Consider the following 14,932-nt stretch of genomic DNA (forward strand, 5'->3'; position numbering starts at 1 on the left):
CCCCTATAGGTGGAATAATTTCTGCACACGATGAGAGTCTTGATGAACTCATAGACAATGCACTTTAATTTAAGCGCCAATATGAGGGGGAGGAAAAAAAAGTGCATGTTGAATTTCATGCGTGATCACAACATGTGGAGGGGGGTTGATTAATTCATGTGTTTTATTACATGCATGTGTGTTTGCATAAGGCTGTGCATACTGCAATGTACATTTTTTGCATGAAACAGATTCAAGGAGCTGTTATTCAGACATGCAAAGAGTTTGCAATTTATGCACAAAATGAATGCTGATGATACTGAGCTCGTACATGCGCCTTTGTGCACTTCCCCACCAGTGTTTCTGAGGGGTATTTAGGCAACACAGGTTTTTCCAGAGCAGAAGGAGGAAGCCTTGCAGCAAACGAGACTACCAATGCACATTCCCTCTTATTCCCTCCCCTGCCTTGCCTGCCTTGCCTGCCTGCCTGCTCGGCTCTCTTCTACCACCCCCTCTCCTCTCTGTCTGTCTCTCACTCCAGCAGAAACACTCTCTGCTGAGTGTGGGGGGATGGGCGCACAGGCTCTCTCTCACCCTACTAACATTGAACTACACCATACAGAAAGAGGAGAGAGGGGGGCACAAAAAAAACCTTATCTACCAAAGAGAGAGAGAGAGAGGGTGAGGATGCATGGACAGTTTCAAAGTCTCCCAACAATTAGGAAAAATGGAGCATTTATCTTTCCCTTCAGTCAAATGAAGCAGACATTTTTTTTTTTTTTTTTTGGCGTCCCCAAAACGCACAGGGTGTGCGCGCACAGCATTGAGGGGTGGGATGTAAATGAAAAGTGTGCAAAGCTGAGGGAGTTTATGTTAGAAGTGATTCAATGCAAATACATGAGAAAATGTTTTTAAAAATTCCATTGTGTGTTGATTAAAATTCACATTCTGGGTGTAAGTGGGACGCCTTTTGGTTTCTTTTTCTCTCGACACACACACAAACTGTCTCTTTCATGCATACAAACGCACACACATCTACCTCTAGGGGGCTTATAGGGGAGAGGGGAGGAAGAGAGAGAGAGAGAGAAAAAAAGGCAGGAAGTACCAATGAGAAGGCATACTTGATCACATGTACAAACATCGAAACACAATTTAACATTCTGCCTGACACACCCCCCTAATGCACACAGGAGCTTCTGCAGGCAACGAGGCTGTGCACGTATAATTTCACAGCCACCATCGCACCACACAGGGTTAATGTGATTTCCCACATCAGTGCGAGCTCGCAAAGTGGATCACGCTGTATTTTAGTCTGACTACAGCCCCGCATGCACGCACATGAAGCCTCGTGTTCAACTAGGCGTGTGTCTGGACTCAGTTTTAATGGCAAAAGCATGATCAAAATTTGAGATTTTTTCCTTTTACAAACTGGCACTAAAGACAGATTACAATGCCAGCAGAAGGAGATGTAGTGAGTTAAAGAGGGAGAGTTTTAGTTGCATTTATAAGACAGAGGATCTTCCATCCCAGAGACCAGACACAGGGCCAGTTGTGCAGAAACACAGATTTAATGTGGCTTCCTCTCCCCGCCTGACTTAATTTTTCTGCTCTGGCTGCAGGAAAGAAGCGGGACAGACTCTTGTGGATGTGGGAGGAGGATTTGCAAGCACATGTGCCATCTGCTGGACGAATATTACACCCAGCAGAGGAGGACTCACTCTTGGACAAAGTCACACTACTAGTTCTGATGTAGAGGCTTCCATTCACCTCATCTTTGTTAAAAAAAAAATCTTCTGTGAACATCATAATGCTTTACATTCACAGGATGACACATCTTTTCTTTTTATCTCAAATGTTGCACAAAACCCATTTTTTGCTGAACAGGAAGCTCTACAAATGTTATGCTGCATCTGCAACGCTGCAGATTTTCAAATTCTAGTATATTTCGCTGCACACGAAAGAAAAAAAAAACACAATTTCCTGCATATTTTTATCACACATGTAAATGTGCAAGAAATACGACACATACGAGCAAAGTCCTCTGCATAATTTTTTACGAAATTCACCAGATCATTGAAAAAAATACAAAAAAAACACCTTTTTAGAGCCTTAATTAATGCAACAATAATCTAAAATAAGCAGCAAGAATATATATTAAAAAGGATATTATAACGTGCCCGTTTTTCTTCTCCATTTGTTCGAAAATGAATAATTATCTGAAGAACAAGTTATTTGCCTTTTCTAGGTCAGTTGATCTTTAACTGATATTACTGTAGCCAACAGAAAAAAAACTGATGAAATAATGAAAATATTAAGATAAGTGTGGTCGTTTCATCACTTCAGAATGAACATGACTATAAAGGTGCCCCAGATGCTTAACGTGAAATTTGACCAGATTTTTCTCAAAAAAAATGGAGATCACAAACACCCATCATACTCAAAGCAAAACGGGGAAATCAGGGGCTTTGCTTTTCATACATTTAAGAAAATTTATTGGGAATTTTCTTTGTTGACATCTATTAAGAAACATCAAAAAATATCATTAAGACGACACATCATTGATAACTGAAGAAAAGTTCTGCATTCGCTCCGTTCAGTCTTCCTCTGTGATTTTTTGGAGGTGTGGCGCAACCTAAAAGCGTCTCCCACATTTAGTTCCTGTCTTTCCGCTGCTTTTGTAGAGAGACTGAGAAATCAGGCCAAGTAAGATGGATGTTGCCAAGACTCCCCTGGTACACCGGCGCTTAAGAAGCGACCACTTCAGCCCTTTTATTTTGGCTTTTCAATCTACAGCTCCATCATTTCGTCCTCCACTGTCTTTCCACTGGCTTCAACGTACCTCTCTTGCACCTTAAGAGTACTGAAGGGTTAAAAATTAAGGAAAACATGTCAGAACATACAAATTTCTACGAAGGATTCAGATTAGCTTTAGCATTATTAATCCTACATCATTACAAATACCAGGGTATTATTGAGTTTGTCAGCCATTTCCAGTAATGCTGAGGTTCGATCTTAAACCAGATGAGTCACCGTGAGTCACCGCAGTGATTAGGAAAGGATACGAGTTGAACTGGAAGTCTGCCCCCACAGCAGCTGACATCATGGCCTGCAGATTCCTTTCCTCCAGGTCTCCAAAGCAGTAGCCATTGGCCTTGTCCACTGCTTGTAAGACCCGAATCATGCTCTCTTTGTCCTGGGAATAGAAAAGGAGAAGCATTTTATCTGGGGTTTTTCCCACAGAAGTTCAGTGAAACTACCCACAAAAGAATGTGACTAAAAACAAGAAAACTATCGGTGAAACCCTAAAAATCTGCAGTTTGAAAGGATTGAAAAGTCAGTATCCAAATCTAATATATCTGATTCAGGCTGCTGCATGAAGGGACTTAAATTTTTTTTTAAAGCCTTCTTGAAAATGTGCTCGCGCTGCTTCCTCAGCCCCGTGTTTTGTGTTTCAAGGTTTGGCATTACAAGATAAGCAACGGATGCACACAAAGCCATAAAACCCCAAACTTCATCGACCTCCAGTAATCAGAGTATGTTGTTGAGCATTTTGTCTCTCACAAGGTTGAAACTGTTGTGTTTTTGCTTATTCAATGGGCTATGTTAAGTACCATAGGTAACCAAGGTAACAAGTGGTTGCCTAAATAAGAAAACACAGAACTGCATCAAGGCTGCACTTTCACCATGTTGGGAACAGGCGCACCAAGCTTCTCTTTTGCGTGAATTACTAGTCCCGTGTGCTGTGATGGTCTAGACTCTCGTCTCTGGACGCAAACGGGATCAAATCATTCTCCATAAAGAAGTAATGTCAGGGAACGAATACAGTGTGCAGGCAGTCCTTTTAGCAGTCCAATCCATCTGCAGAAAATCAATCCAATCTTCAATTTGAAATGCTGAAAGTGATTTACCTGTTCAAACAATGAAATATGAGGTGAAGTTCCAAGAAATTCAAAGTGAATGAATGTTAAATGTTCAGGGAACTTCTACTCAGTCATGCTGCTCTGTGGCTGCCTACATGTGCTCTCTGCTCATTGATTTAACCCCTAAAAACTCATCTGTGGGTATCAAGGTTACAAATTTAGTAGTTTCTTTCATGAAGAGGAAAGTTTCTTCCTGCCTTCAAATGGCTTAGATGTAATTCTACACTGTTGGTTCCTCGAGAATGCTCAAGCACACCAGCTCACCCACAACTCCACTCAGACACTGTAAAGCTACTCTATAGCTACATAATGGCAAGCTCTGAAATTGGAGTAATTCACATGTTTGAACTGGAAACTCATTCTGATTGGTTCTGTAGGTTAGTAACGTATGTAACCCTGGAAGTCCGAATATGTGTTCTGGTACACTGCAGCTTCAAGGTGGAAATGCTCAACCATGGCATCGACTGCTTATTTTGGTCATGATGTGTCTTTCGGCATACAAAAAAACTGTTGGTTAGAATATAACATGAGCTGTATGAAGTGTACTGATTCATTCTGTGAAACGTGTTGCAGAAATTGCTTCAACAACTGAAGTAATACCTGGACATTGAGAGGCACAAAGGTAACCAGGCTGTAATCTTGTATGACTTCAGCCAGCTTTTCATTTAGATGGCGGAATTTTTTGAAGAAGGGGTCGGCAGCCAGGTGATCAAGGAGATAGGTCAGGTCCATGACCTCTGTGTAGAAGTCGAGGTTGAAGGCTGCACGACAATGCAGAGAGGAAAAATGTTACCATTGTGAACAAAGTACAAAATTCAATATATCTGTGTAGGATTCTCAATCATCCTGGTCATGGTCATCCAAATTGATTCTGTGGAAGATAACCGGACTTGTATTTTCAGGTTCTTGAAGAGGTTTGACCTCTCATCCAGGAGGCCTCTTGAGTTCTAACTGGCTAATGTTTTAATAAAATGCCCAAACACAAGCTGAGCAATGATTTATCTGCCAAACAAAGCAGCAACGTGTGCACAGACATGTATATAAGGGAAACTAATTAATCGATACACAAGTGCACACAGGAGAGCCAGCTCCTCAGGACAAGACTCAGCCGTCTGCCTGCATCTGAAGGATAAGGGACACTCGTTTGAGGACAGCATGTTCATATTCTGCATAGAGAAGACAAAAGCTTTTAGAGAGGAGTGAAGGAAGCCATCTGTGTTAAACTGGAACGGCCATTTTCTAAACAGAGGGGTCTAAGACCCCACTTATTAGGTACTTATAGTTCAGCCTTGAGATCCCTGCCCAGACAGTTCCACCACCATTCATCTCGGGCACGTGAGTCGGTTTATTAATGGACTATTAGCCATCTGATTCAGGGGTGAGAGTAAATACTTAGGACTCCTCATCACTCAGTTAAAATTGAAGAAGCTTCTTGGATGAGAGGTGGAACATCTTCTAGAGCCAAAAAGAAACTTCTGGTGGTCTCTTATTGAAGCACTTAGAAAGATTAAATTCAATACCTTGTATATAAACCGATTTCTGATCAAATTGTAAAAATTACAGTTGCATAGTGAAGAAATGTGCTCTCTCTTCATTTGTAATGTTAATATAGCGTGAAGCCAACAGCCCTTAACTCACCCAGTTTGCCGTACTGCTCAATCAAGTCCATCTTGGAGAGGACGTTGACGTGGGGAAGCTCCACATGCAGCATGGTGGACAGAGAGGTGCACAACACAGAGATGAACTTGGCTGGATCAGCGCAGTAATGAGAGTCCACAAGGTGCACTGCTGTCAGCTAAAAGAGAGAGTGCGGGAGAATGATAATCATAAAATGTAACTGCAGGCCAAGTTGTCAGTAGTAGTTAGTTTCAACTACTAAATGACTCACCAATTAACTAGAGTAATTTTAAGCAAAAAAAAAAACAACAACAAAAAACATATATATAGATATTTAAATTCCCTGATCCCAGCTTCTTAAATGCAAACAATTTCTGTGTTTTTTCCTCCTCTATGACAATAAACTGTATATCTTTGGATTGTGGGCAAAGCTAGACATTTGAGGACACCACCTCGAGCTTTGTGAAACAGTGATCAGACATCGGTCACCATTATTGGACAAGAAAAAATAACCTACAGATAAATCAAGAATGAAAACACCTGTTAGTTGCAGCCCTAGTCGAAAGGTAAAACTGCTTCATCATATCAGTGATGTATTTATGGTACATGATGGCTGTTTGGGTAAAGTATGATGTGAAATAGGACCATTTCTACCCCAGATTGCTGAAGAAGCTCACCCTAAAATTCCACTTTGCCAGCTGTGAGAATATATTCTTCACTGAGCTCTGGTGTGTGTAGAGCTCCACCTGTCCAGGACAGTCAAACAGGAAGTAATAGTCACTGTACTGTTTCAGTTTGTTCTCCAACCAGTCCAGATTTGCCTCCACGTACTCCATGCAATAGAGAAGCCCACCATTGGGCCCGAGCTTCAAGCCGTCCATGACATCGTCCAGAGTGACCAGCTCTGAGATATCCACCGCACAGGAATACGGGATTCCCTCATTGGCAGGGTCCATATTCACCACAACCACCTTGCGTCCCAGGCGAGTCAGGAACTCTTGCATTCCTTGGCAGTAGGTGGTTTTCCCCGAGCCTGGGGGTCCGATAACCACCTGGCCAAAGCGGAGAGAATGTTTCACTCCTGCCTGGTTGGACATGGTTTCGGTGCCAAAGGCCAGAAGGGCCTCACATCAGATGAAACCTGGATACCAGAGGGGCCACATGTGATGATGTCCCGGGGAGGGTTTCAGCAGCCAGCTGGGGTGTCACCTGGCGGGGTAGCAGAGTCTCATTTTACTATAAACGAGCAAGAAGTTCACCTTCTCTGACATTATCAACCAAACTTAACTCTCACAGGCAAAAATAATAACTCTTGGACTACTTCGCGAAGTTGATGGATAAAACTATATCCATAAACTATAAAATTATAAGTTTAAGTGTCAGAAAAAAAACTTACTGAACCTAGCTGCAATTATTGTTATGACATGGTGTCATTCTATTATAATTTCCATAAATATTGACAGATAATTACCCTTTGCCGCCGTTATATTTGCGTTCGTGCAGCAGCCGCTAACAAGCTAAAGCTAATCGGAAGTACATCCGGGTCATGTAATGGAGCTACCAAAATAAAAGCTGCTCCTTTTCCTTCAACGTGTGGCGCATCACCTGGCTTCCTAAAACACCTCCGTGACAGTTTTTAAATGTGCTTTTCAAGCGTAGCTTATACATTACAGCATTATGTATTCAGTGCACTTATAGAAATGTAAATGCGTAATGGAGGAAAACGAGCTTTTGTGTGATAGTGAGTGAGCAATGTGAGACAATAGGCTTCTAAAAGGTACAACAAGCACAAATTGATTGCATGGTTTGAAAAGTGTTTTATTATCAAAACCAGTCAATAAGCAATAAGCACACTACAGGGTATTTTATAAATACATTTAAAAACATTTTTTTCAAAGTCATCTTCGTGGCCCAATGCTGCCACCTGGTTGCCACCCTCTGTACTTCATGCTGGTGTTTGGTTGGCGTCTCAGCAAGGTGTCACCTCCATCTATGTCTTTGGGTTTATCATACACTGTAGTTATGTGATAGTCTGGTCTGGCCTTTTTTACAGAATGTAATAACAATTTCTCTCCATGATACCTGCCGAAAAGAAAAACAATAGTGTTGAATCTTTGTATATCTGAACACAAAACAGCAAAATGTACACAAAACTTGGATTATGCTATTGCTCGACAATAGCTCCAGGCCAACCACAGCTCTCCAGTATCATTGAAGTTTGGATACCTTGAAAAATCCTCCCAGACAAAATAAAATCACTGCTCTGCAGAAAAGCCTATTGGAATCACACTTTAAACTGAGTGCAGCTTTTTGGCATTAACAAAAAAACTGAATTTGTCAAGTTTTCTTGAAGTTGTCTAACTTTCCTTACAGCTGCACTTGTGCAACCCTTATCCTTTTAAAGTTATGAGAGGTTTGTTTTATCTTTTACAAGATGTTCCACCTCTGATATAAAACAGTGACTATTTTGTAAGGTTTTCACATCCAGTAGTTTTGAAATCCATGTTGAATCAGTGATGATAATTGTACACCTGGTTTAAGTTCACGATATGTGTTTGCCTCATGTCTTTGTCCACTTGTCCTCTAATAAAAGCAAAGTACTGTGGAAACGTTAGTCTGTTTGCACAATAAAAGGCTGTAAATTCAGCAGTGTGCCCCAGCCCTCCTTTTTGTGCTCAGAAAAACAATAGGATCAGTGTCTGCTCACTCACAAACCAGGATATTTTGTACAATTACAATTATAAACGCAGCAAGAAAACAGTCTTCTTGTCTGACTTGGAGAAAAAGTTTAAAATCTAATTTCAGTCTTTGTAGTTAGAAACAGGTTTAGTTTAGCTAAATGCGCATGAAAAGGTTTTGAGTTCAGCTGGTGACAAATTCTAGACCACTACGTTGATCCACACCCTCATCAGGTGGCACTTTCAAGGACAATGGCCAGATAGTGTGACCAACAGAGAGACACTTCTTTGACAAGTGACTATAAAAGGCAACCTTATAATGCAGGTTAATTCAAATGACACATGTCTGACTCATTACTGGGCTGTGATTTCTTGTCTATGACCCACTCCTAGTCTGCAAGTCATTTCCAATATACTGCATACTTGGTTGTTTTATGAAGTTTATTGTGTTACAGATTTGCCATGTGTTGGAACAACAAACACTTGTGTTTAAATAAATAAAAATAATGTTATATGTTGCACTGCTATGTTTGTTCGATGTACATTTGATTTTGGTTCTATTTGCGTGTTCAAGCTCACCCAAAGCCTCTTTTGCAGCGGGGATGTTGGCCCTCATTCTCAAGGGCTTCAGGAATCCCAGCCTGACTGTTCCCTAGTCCTTCACCATCCTTCCAGCCTTGCTTCTCCATCACACGTCGGCCAACACCCTAATCCGGGAAAAATAACAAGTAATTTTATTTAACACATAATAATACAAAAGATTAGACCCAGTTATCCACTGAGGCTACTTCCTTACCTTAGTGTATCTCTCAAAGCTGCCTATAGACTGATTGTGTCCTGATGCATCTTCAAGACCATCCCTCAGCCTCTTTTCATACCGCATTCGGACGTAGTCACGAGCATCCATGTCGCCTCCGTCTGGGAGAGGAAGAACTGAGTTAAAAAAAAATCTGACTCTACAGGGACAACACAGACTGGTTGTTTTAGCCAATCAATGTAATAACAGATGTAAAACAAGCTTGAGTTACCTTTGTCATAGTAAACACTCATGTCAACGTCCCAGTCATCTGCCGTTTGTTCATCAAAATCTAAAAAAGGCAGAAAGAGACATAAATGTAACCAGTTTTTTTTTTACTTACTATGAAAAGTAGCAGTGACTGAAAAAACAAAAAACAACACATCATATAATTGAATTTCACATTTGACTATATAGATTCTGACAAATTATGGAAGAAGTTAGAAATATACGAACAACTGCCCTATTATTATTATTATCATTATTATAACAGTTGAATAAAGTGGATTTTTTTTCTGTGTTCTTTAACAATACAATTTTTTTTCAAAAGTCAGATCTCAACCAAAAGTGTTTCTTAAATACTAAATAACACCAGAAAAAAATACTGCTTTAGAGCTTCAGTTTGACCTCCAATAATGATGTCAGCTAATGTGGTTAGCGTCCATTAGATAATTTAATGTACAATTTTTGGAAACGTTATTATCGTCTATGATATACTACTATACATAAACTAGGAGTTCTTCTTCTGGAGAGTGTGGAAAACTGTACAATTAGTTGTGTTTTTGTTGCCTACCTCCTTCTTCCTCCTGCCAGTACTGAGCATCAGTGTAGAAAACCAGGCCTGAACCCCCTTTTTCCCACTTCAGCTCAATCTCTTCTTCAAACAGTCTCTCTTTGCTTCGCTCCTGACTCGTCACATCTTCATGCAAAGCCTCATGGCGTTCCCACTCCTCACAGCGGTCATCATCCTACAACCAAACAGATAAATAATTGGTAAACCACAGTGAAGTGATGGTGATAATTCAGCCGGCCTTATATCACAGCCTACACATGTTAACAACAACATCTGACACACTGGTAGGCAATGACTGAATTGATCCTCAACCTACATCATCTGCATTTGACTGTGCATCTTCCTCCTCCTGCTCTTCTTTCTCTGCCTCATCAGTATCTGTTGTTTCTGTGTGATCAGCTAGCCTTCTTGATCCTGAGGTTGAAGCAGGTAAAGACCCTGGTCCTGATATTTCATGTCCAGCAGCAGTTAACACAGTTTCTTCTGTGGCTGGAAGTGTGCAAGTGTTGTAGTACTGGAAAGGTACATTCCCGTAGCGGCGGTTTGAGCTGGTCTTGGGGAACGTGAGGCCCAACTTGCGAATGAGGCGCGGAGGCAGACGGCAGGCCTGGATGAGCTGGAGGAACACTTTCACAGGTGTTCCCACATTCCCATTCTGCATCAAAGCAGGTGGATTCAGCTCAGATAAGCTTTTGAGATCAGCCTCTGTGAAACACTCTGTTAAGGAAACCCGGTGTCGCTGCTCAGACTTTGTTTTATAGGGGAATGACCCATCACCTGAAAAGATAAGACAGAAACTAATGATGTACAAACAGTGACAACACGTCATGTCACAATTAAACAAGATAAATAATATAGATAAATAGCCAGCAATTAACGGAAACACCTACCTACTGGCTGGGGGCTGAAAGATTTACGGAAAATTTCTGATTGGAATTTTTTGAACAGATATTGTTATTGGATTTTTGATGTAATTTTTAAAAGTCCTTCATCAGTTTGACAATTACTGTGTTTGTGTGGATTTGTGATGTGATGTGATGTGATGTGATGTGATGTGATATGCTGGAGCAATACCACATGAGACACTATTAAAAGCAGAACTGTCACACAATAAGGACAGCATGAATTTTTAAAACCATTGACATGACAGCTTTTCTCTGGATCACACATGTGGCCTGACACGTACAATAAATAGCAGCCTTTGCATTTGTTGATTGCATTATTTCAAAGTGCAATTTCGAAATCGATCAGTTGTTCAGCCCTAATACTGACCCAGTATAACACCAGTTTGTATCTAATGCTTTACATGATGTTTTCAAAGTCGAACTGTACCTAATGTCAACTTTCATCGTCCATCAATCTGTTGATTATATTCTCAATTAATCAACTGGTTGCTTGATATATAAAATATTAGAAAATGATGAAATGTGTCAGTTTGTGTTTTCTAAAACTAAGGTAATAACAGCTCTATTGCAAATGTGTTCCTATTACCAGAAGCTGCACAACTTGAACTAAACTTCTGGTTCACATCAAACATGCTCGTTGTCATATATTTACAGCTTCAGTTTAAACACTCGTTTCCTTTCTTTAACCTGCCTCATATGTAGTTTGCTTGTATACTTTGAGAGAAAAGAAAAACACATATTTCCGGTAGGCTAATTTCTATATTACAAGGCAGGATAAGAGTTTCCACACTCCCCTTGACCTGTACATTTAACTTTAATATACCCTTTAATACACCACATATATAACGGATCACTAACCTTTGCTGATTGAAACTTTTATTCTCTTGATAACACACCGTCTGGACAGCCAGTTTCCCTTGGAGTTAATCCAGTGGTTCCCCGCATACATCTTCACGAACCTGTCCGCATCTTTAGCTCGAACTGAGACGATACAACAGCAGGACTTTACTGCCTGTTTCGACGAGGAGATGATTTCTGTTAGCTCGTTGGTGTCGCTCGATGTGGACGGTTTGTCCTCGTCGCCTGGTTCTCCACACTCGGTGGTTTCGGTCCCCTCGGACTCTCTGAGGACCTCCGGCCGGTGGCGGTAGTGAAAACAGTGAAAGCCGCCGCTTTCTATGAACTGACTAAAGTAGTTTCTCAGGTCCGCCGAGCGAAAAGCTACAGGAATGTTGCTAATAGCTAAATAGAGCGGAGCTTCAGCTTCACCGTCCGCCATGTTTGTTTATGTGAGTTGCTTACGTCATCAGACCGGCGACTAGAAAAGACGTCACACACACGCTTCCGGTATGAAATCTACAATATTCTTTATATGGCATTAAATATTTTACATACATGTTCTGTAAATTACAAATTTAGTCCCCCAAAATAGAAATAATAATAATAATGCTTTTTAAAAAATTGTTTTAAATGTTATGTACAAAATTATTCATACCCACTGAAACTGTCTCACATTTTCAAGAAAGTGCAGCTTCAGTACCATTCCAAATTGTTCTGCTACTTTCTACCATGTTCTACAACAATCTAATATACTATAAATTGAGAACAGCTCATGCAGAAGTTCTCTACTCAGTCGCTAGTCAATTGCTCGTCATGGCTAAAAGCAAAGAACTTTGTTGGCTTGTTACGACGGTTCATCACTGACAGAGAGTTGCTCATTTTGGCTGCTCACAAGACAGCAAAAGGCAATAAAATCAAATATTGTTAACATCATCAAAAAGTACAAGGTGCACCACACCGAAAAGTTTCAAAGGTCACCATAGAAAACCAAAAGGGGCCCCTGCACCGACAAGCGTGGTAATGAGAGATGCCAAAAAGGACCCACCGACACCAGTTTGATGAATCTGAGCAATTCTGGAGCCAACATCACACGACAGACACTGTCGTAGTTCTCCACTCAGTAACTGGTCAACTACAAGACATGGCTAAAACGAAAGGCAAAATCTCTGGTTGAAAATTGTGGCCGCTCACAAACCAGCAAAAAGATCTAAAGCCGTTTCTGAGTGCTCTTAAGTTCACAATGAGCAAAGTGTCTTTAAAAAGCATAAGGAGTTCAACACTGTGAAAAATCTCAAAGGTCAAAATGCCAAAAAGGCAAAGTCAAAACGGACCCCTGTACTAGCAAGAACGGTGGTGAGAAAGGTCAAGAAAAATCCACAGATCACCACCAAGACCATCCTGATGATTCTGAGCAGTTCTGGTACCAACAGCTGAATCAGACATTCCAGCACACACTGAACAAGTCTGTGGAGGCTGATCAAAGAGGACAGCACTCCTTCAAGACAGACACACAAAAGCTGTAGAGCTGTTGATTACTGAGTGAAGGTAAGAAAATGCTTTGTTGTTGTTGTTGTTGTTTTCTTTAAAAAACAAAACATAAAAATAGTTTTTAACATTCTTTGCTTGTGTCAGGCAGTCAGAAGAAACCTAATGATGAAATACGAAATCATGATAAATCAAAACTTAGTATGGATATAAATAATTTTGGGTTTAACTGTATATATTATGTATAAGATGTTCTTAATTTAGGCCTAACCTTCAGCCTAAACCTTAAACCCCTGCAATGAGGGGATCTGGCTGCTCTGTTATGCTGTGGGCCATTTTGCTGTCATGGTTTGAGTCCTCTGTAATAAAACATGAAAATTACATTTTTAAAAAGCTCTTCTGAGTGATCTGTTGGAAGAATTCTGTTCCATTTGTGTTCCAGAGACTTTCCAGCAGGTTTCTAGTCCACAATACAAGTAGTAGGTCAGCTTCAGTAAGAATCATTAAAATAAATGAAAATAAAAATCCTATACAAATTTAAATATATCAAAGTTCACAGTGTCCAGATATTAACTTTCTTTCTTTCTTTCTTTCTTTCTTTCTTTCTTTCTTTCTTTCTTTCTTTCTTTCTTTCTTTCTTTCTTTCTTTCGTTCTTTCTTTCTTTCACAACACCAAATAATATAAATGTATAGAATAATTAACTAATATCATATTCAAAGATCTAGATATGTGTAAAATATGGGATTTTGCTTTAAACATAAAAGATAAATTATAGACATAAAACATAAAACGTACATGAAACTGTATCAACACACTGCTAGTTATCAGTTCTGTCAAAATGCAGAACGGAAAAAAAAAAGAAAAAAAAATCCCTGTTCTGGGTCAGCTTTAACTTCACAAACCTATTTATTGATTTAAACACTTGCATGAGACGCTTAAAGTTCACTGAAAAAGACAAAAGAAACAAACAAAACCTTTAAAATCTTTCGCATGAACAGTTTTCTGGGCTTTTTTTTTTTTTTTACCTCTTTCAGAGACAACCCAGAAATAGTTTGGTGCGAGTTCATTAACCCAGAGGTTAACTCCTCATTTGGCCTTCACCTTAGTTTTTATCGTAGTATTTTGATAGTAATAGGCAGTAAAACTAGGCTCCGGCGTCTGCACCCTGACATCACTTTGCACAACACATTACTCATATGCTGTGCATTAGTCAGTAGCAAGGCTGGTTTATGGAAGCTCATAATAGTCACTGAGAGTGTCATACTTGTTTGGAAATTTCAGATTAAAACTAAAGTGACCTTGAAGACAGAATCATGCGGATAAATCAGAAATTCAACCTTGATTTTTTTATTCAAACTAGATGTTTGAAAAAATTACAACTTCACTCAGAGTCTCATGAATAAACAGTGTGTCATACGACATAAATACCTAAAAATCACGCAACAAATTTGTTTGTCTGTGCAGCAAAATAAAAAAGTCAACTAAACCAATACTAAGAAATCTCTCCACAAGCAGGAATACTACAACATTCTTGAACAAAAATACACTGCAATGAGTTTCTGGCCTTTGAACCATTAAAAAAAAATGAGGATAAAGATTTGCAATTAAGCCAATTATTGTCAAAAATATTACCTGTGTTACCTGTGTTAGTACAGTGACAATTCATTTCTGATGCCTGTCATTAAGGAATATGGATTTTTTTTTCTCTCAAATGCATTGATGGGTTCTTTGTGCGTCTTTCAGCAAAATACAACTGAAACTGGTTCTTCTCAACTGCAACAGTATAAAAAGCAGGGCCTGGAGCACACAGATGAATTCACAGACTTTTATTGTGCAAACAGACGGTTGTTTCAGCACTAGTGGGTCTTTATCAGAGCCAAAGTGGACAAAGACATAAGCAAACAGATTCATTTACCCT

General features: G+C 39.8%; 2 protein-coding genes across 2 annotated transcripts; both read right to left on the reverse strand.

Annotated features, from left to right (window-relative positions):
• Nucleotides 1–2,443: 2,443 nt before the first annotated feature.
• Nucleotides 2,444–7,054, reverse strand: gpn2 (GPN-loop GTPase 2). The gene is made up of 6 exons (XM_008294122.1): nucleotides 6,988–7,054; nucleotides 6,194–6,725; nucleotides 5,538–5,694; nucleotides 4,500–4,660; nucleotides 3,042–3,172; nucleotides 2,444–2,839 (listed from the first exon to the last, which is right to left on the reverse strand). The coding sequence occupies exons 2-6, from the start codon at nucleotides 6,611–6,613 to the stop codon at nucleotides 2,767–2,769; spliced, it is 942 nt and encodes a 313-aa protein (XP_008292344.1). The 5' UTR covers nucleotides 6,614–6,725; nucleotides 6,988–7,054; the 3' UTR covers nucleotides 2,444–2,766.
• A 259-nt stretch (nucleotides 7,055–7,313) lies between these two features.
• On the reverse strand, nucleotides 7,314–11,975 carry gpatch3 (G patch domain containing 3). The gene is made up of 7 exons (XM_008294123.1): nucleotides 11,547–11,975; nucleotides 10,100–10,560; nucleotides 9,784–9,958; nucleotides 9,223–9,282; nucleotides 8,991–9,112; nucleotides 8,774–8,901; nucleotides 7,314–7,598 (listed from the first exon to the last, which is right to left on the reverse strand). Exons 1-7 carry the CDS (start codon nucleotides 11,965–11,967, stop codon nucleotides 7,415–7,417), a joined length of 1,551 nt encoding a protein of 516 aa, XP_008292345.1. The 5' UTR covers nucleotides 11,968–11,975; the 3' UTR covers nucleotides 7,314–7,414.
• Between the last annotated feature and the right edge of the window lie 2,957 nt (nucleotides 11,976–14,932).

The sequence above is a fragment of the Stegastes partitus genome, unplaced genomic scaffold (genome assembly GCF_000690725.1).
Source record: "Stegastes partitus isolate 25-593 unplaced genomic scaffold, Stegastes_partitus-1.0.2 Scaffold944, whole genome shotgun sequence".
Classification (NCBI taxonomy): domain Eukaryota; kingdom Metazoa; phylum Chordata; class Actinopteri; family Pomacentridae; genus Stegastes; species Stegastes partitus.

Coding starts and splice junctions, on each gene's coding strand:
- gpn2 (XM_008294122.1), bottom strand. CDS start 6,613: ATGTCCAACCAGGCAGGAGTGAAACATTCTCTCCGCTTTGGCCAGGTG. Junction 5,695..6,193: donor TGGCAAAGTGGAATTTTAGG/GTGAGCTTCTTC, acceptor TCTCTCTTTTAG/CTGACAGCAGTGCACCTTGT. Junction 2,840..3,041: donor GCAGACTTCCAGTTCAACTC/GTATCCTTTCCT, acceptor TTAACCCTTCAG/TACTCTTAAGGTGCAAGAGA.
- gpatch3 (XM_008294123.1), bottom strand. CDS start 11,967: ATGGCGGACGGTGAAGCTGAAGCTCCGCTCTATTTAGCTATTAGCAAC. Junction 9,283..9,783: donor CTGGCAGGAGGAAGAAGGAG/GTAGGCAACAAA, acceptor TGCCTTTTTTAG/ATTTTGATGAACAAACGGCA. Junction 9,113..9,222: donor GAGTGTTTACTATGACAAAG/GTAACTCAAGCT, acceptor TTCCTCTCCCAG/ACGGAGGCGACATGGATGCT.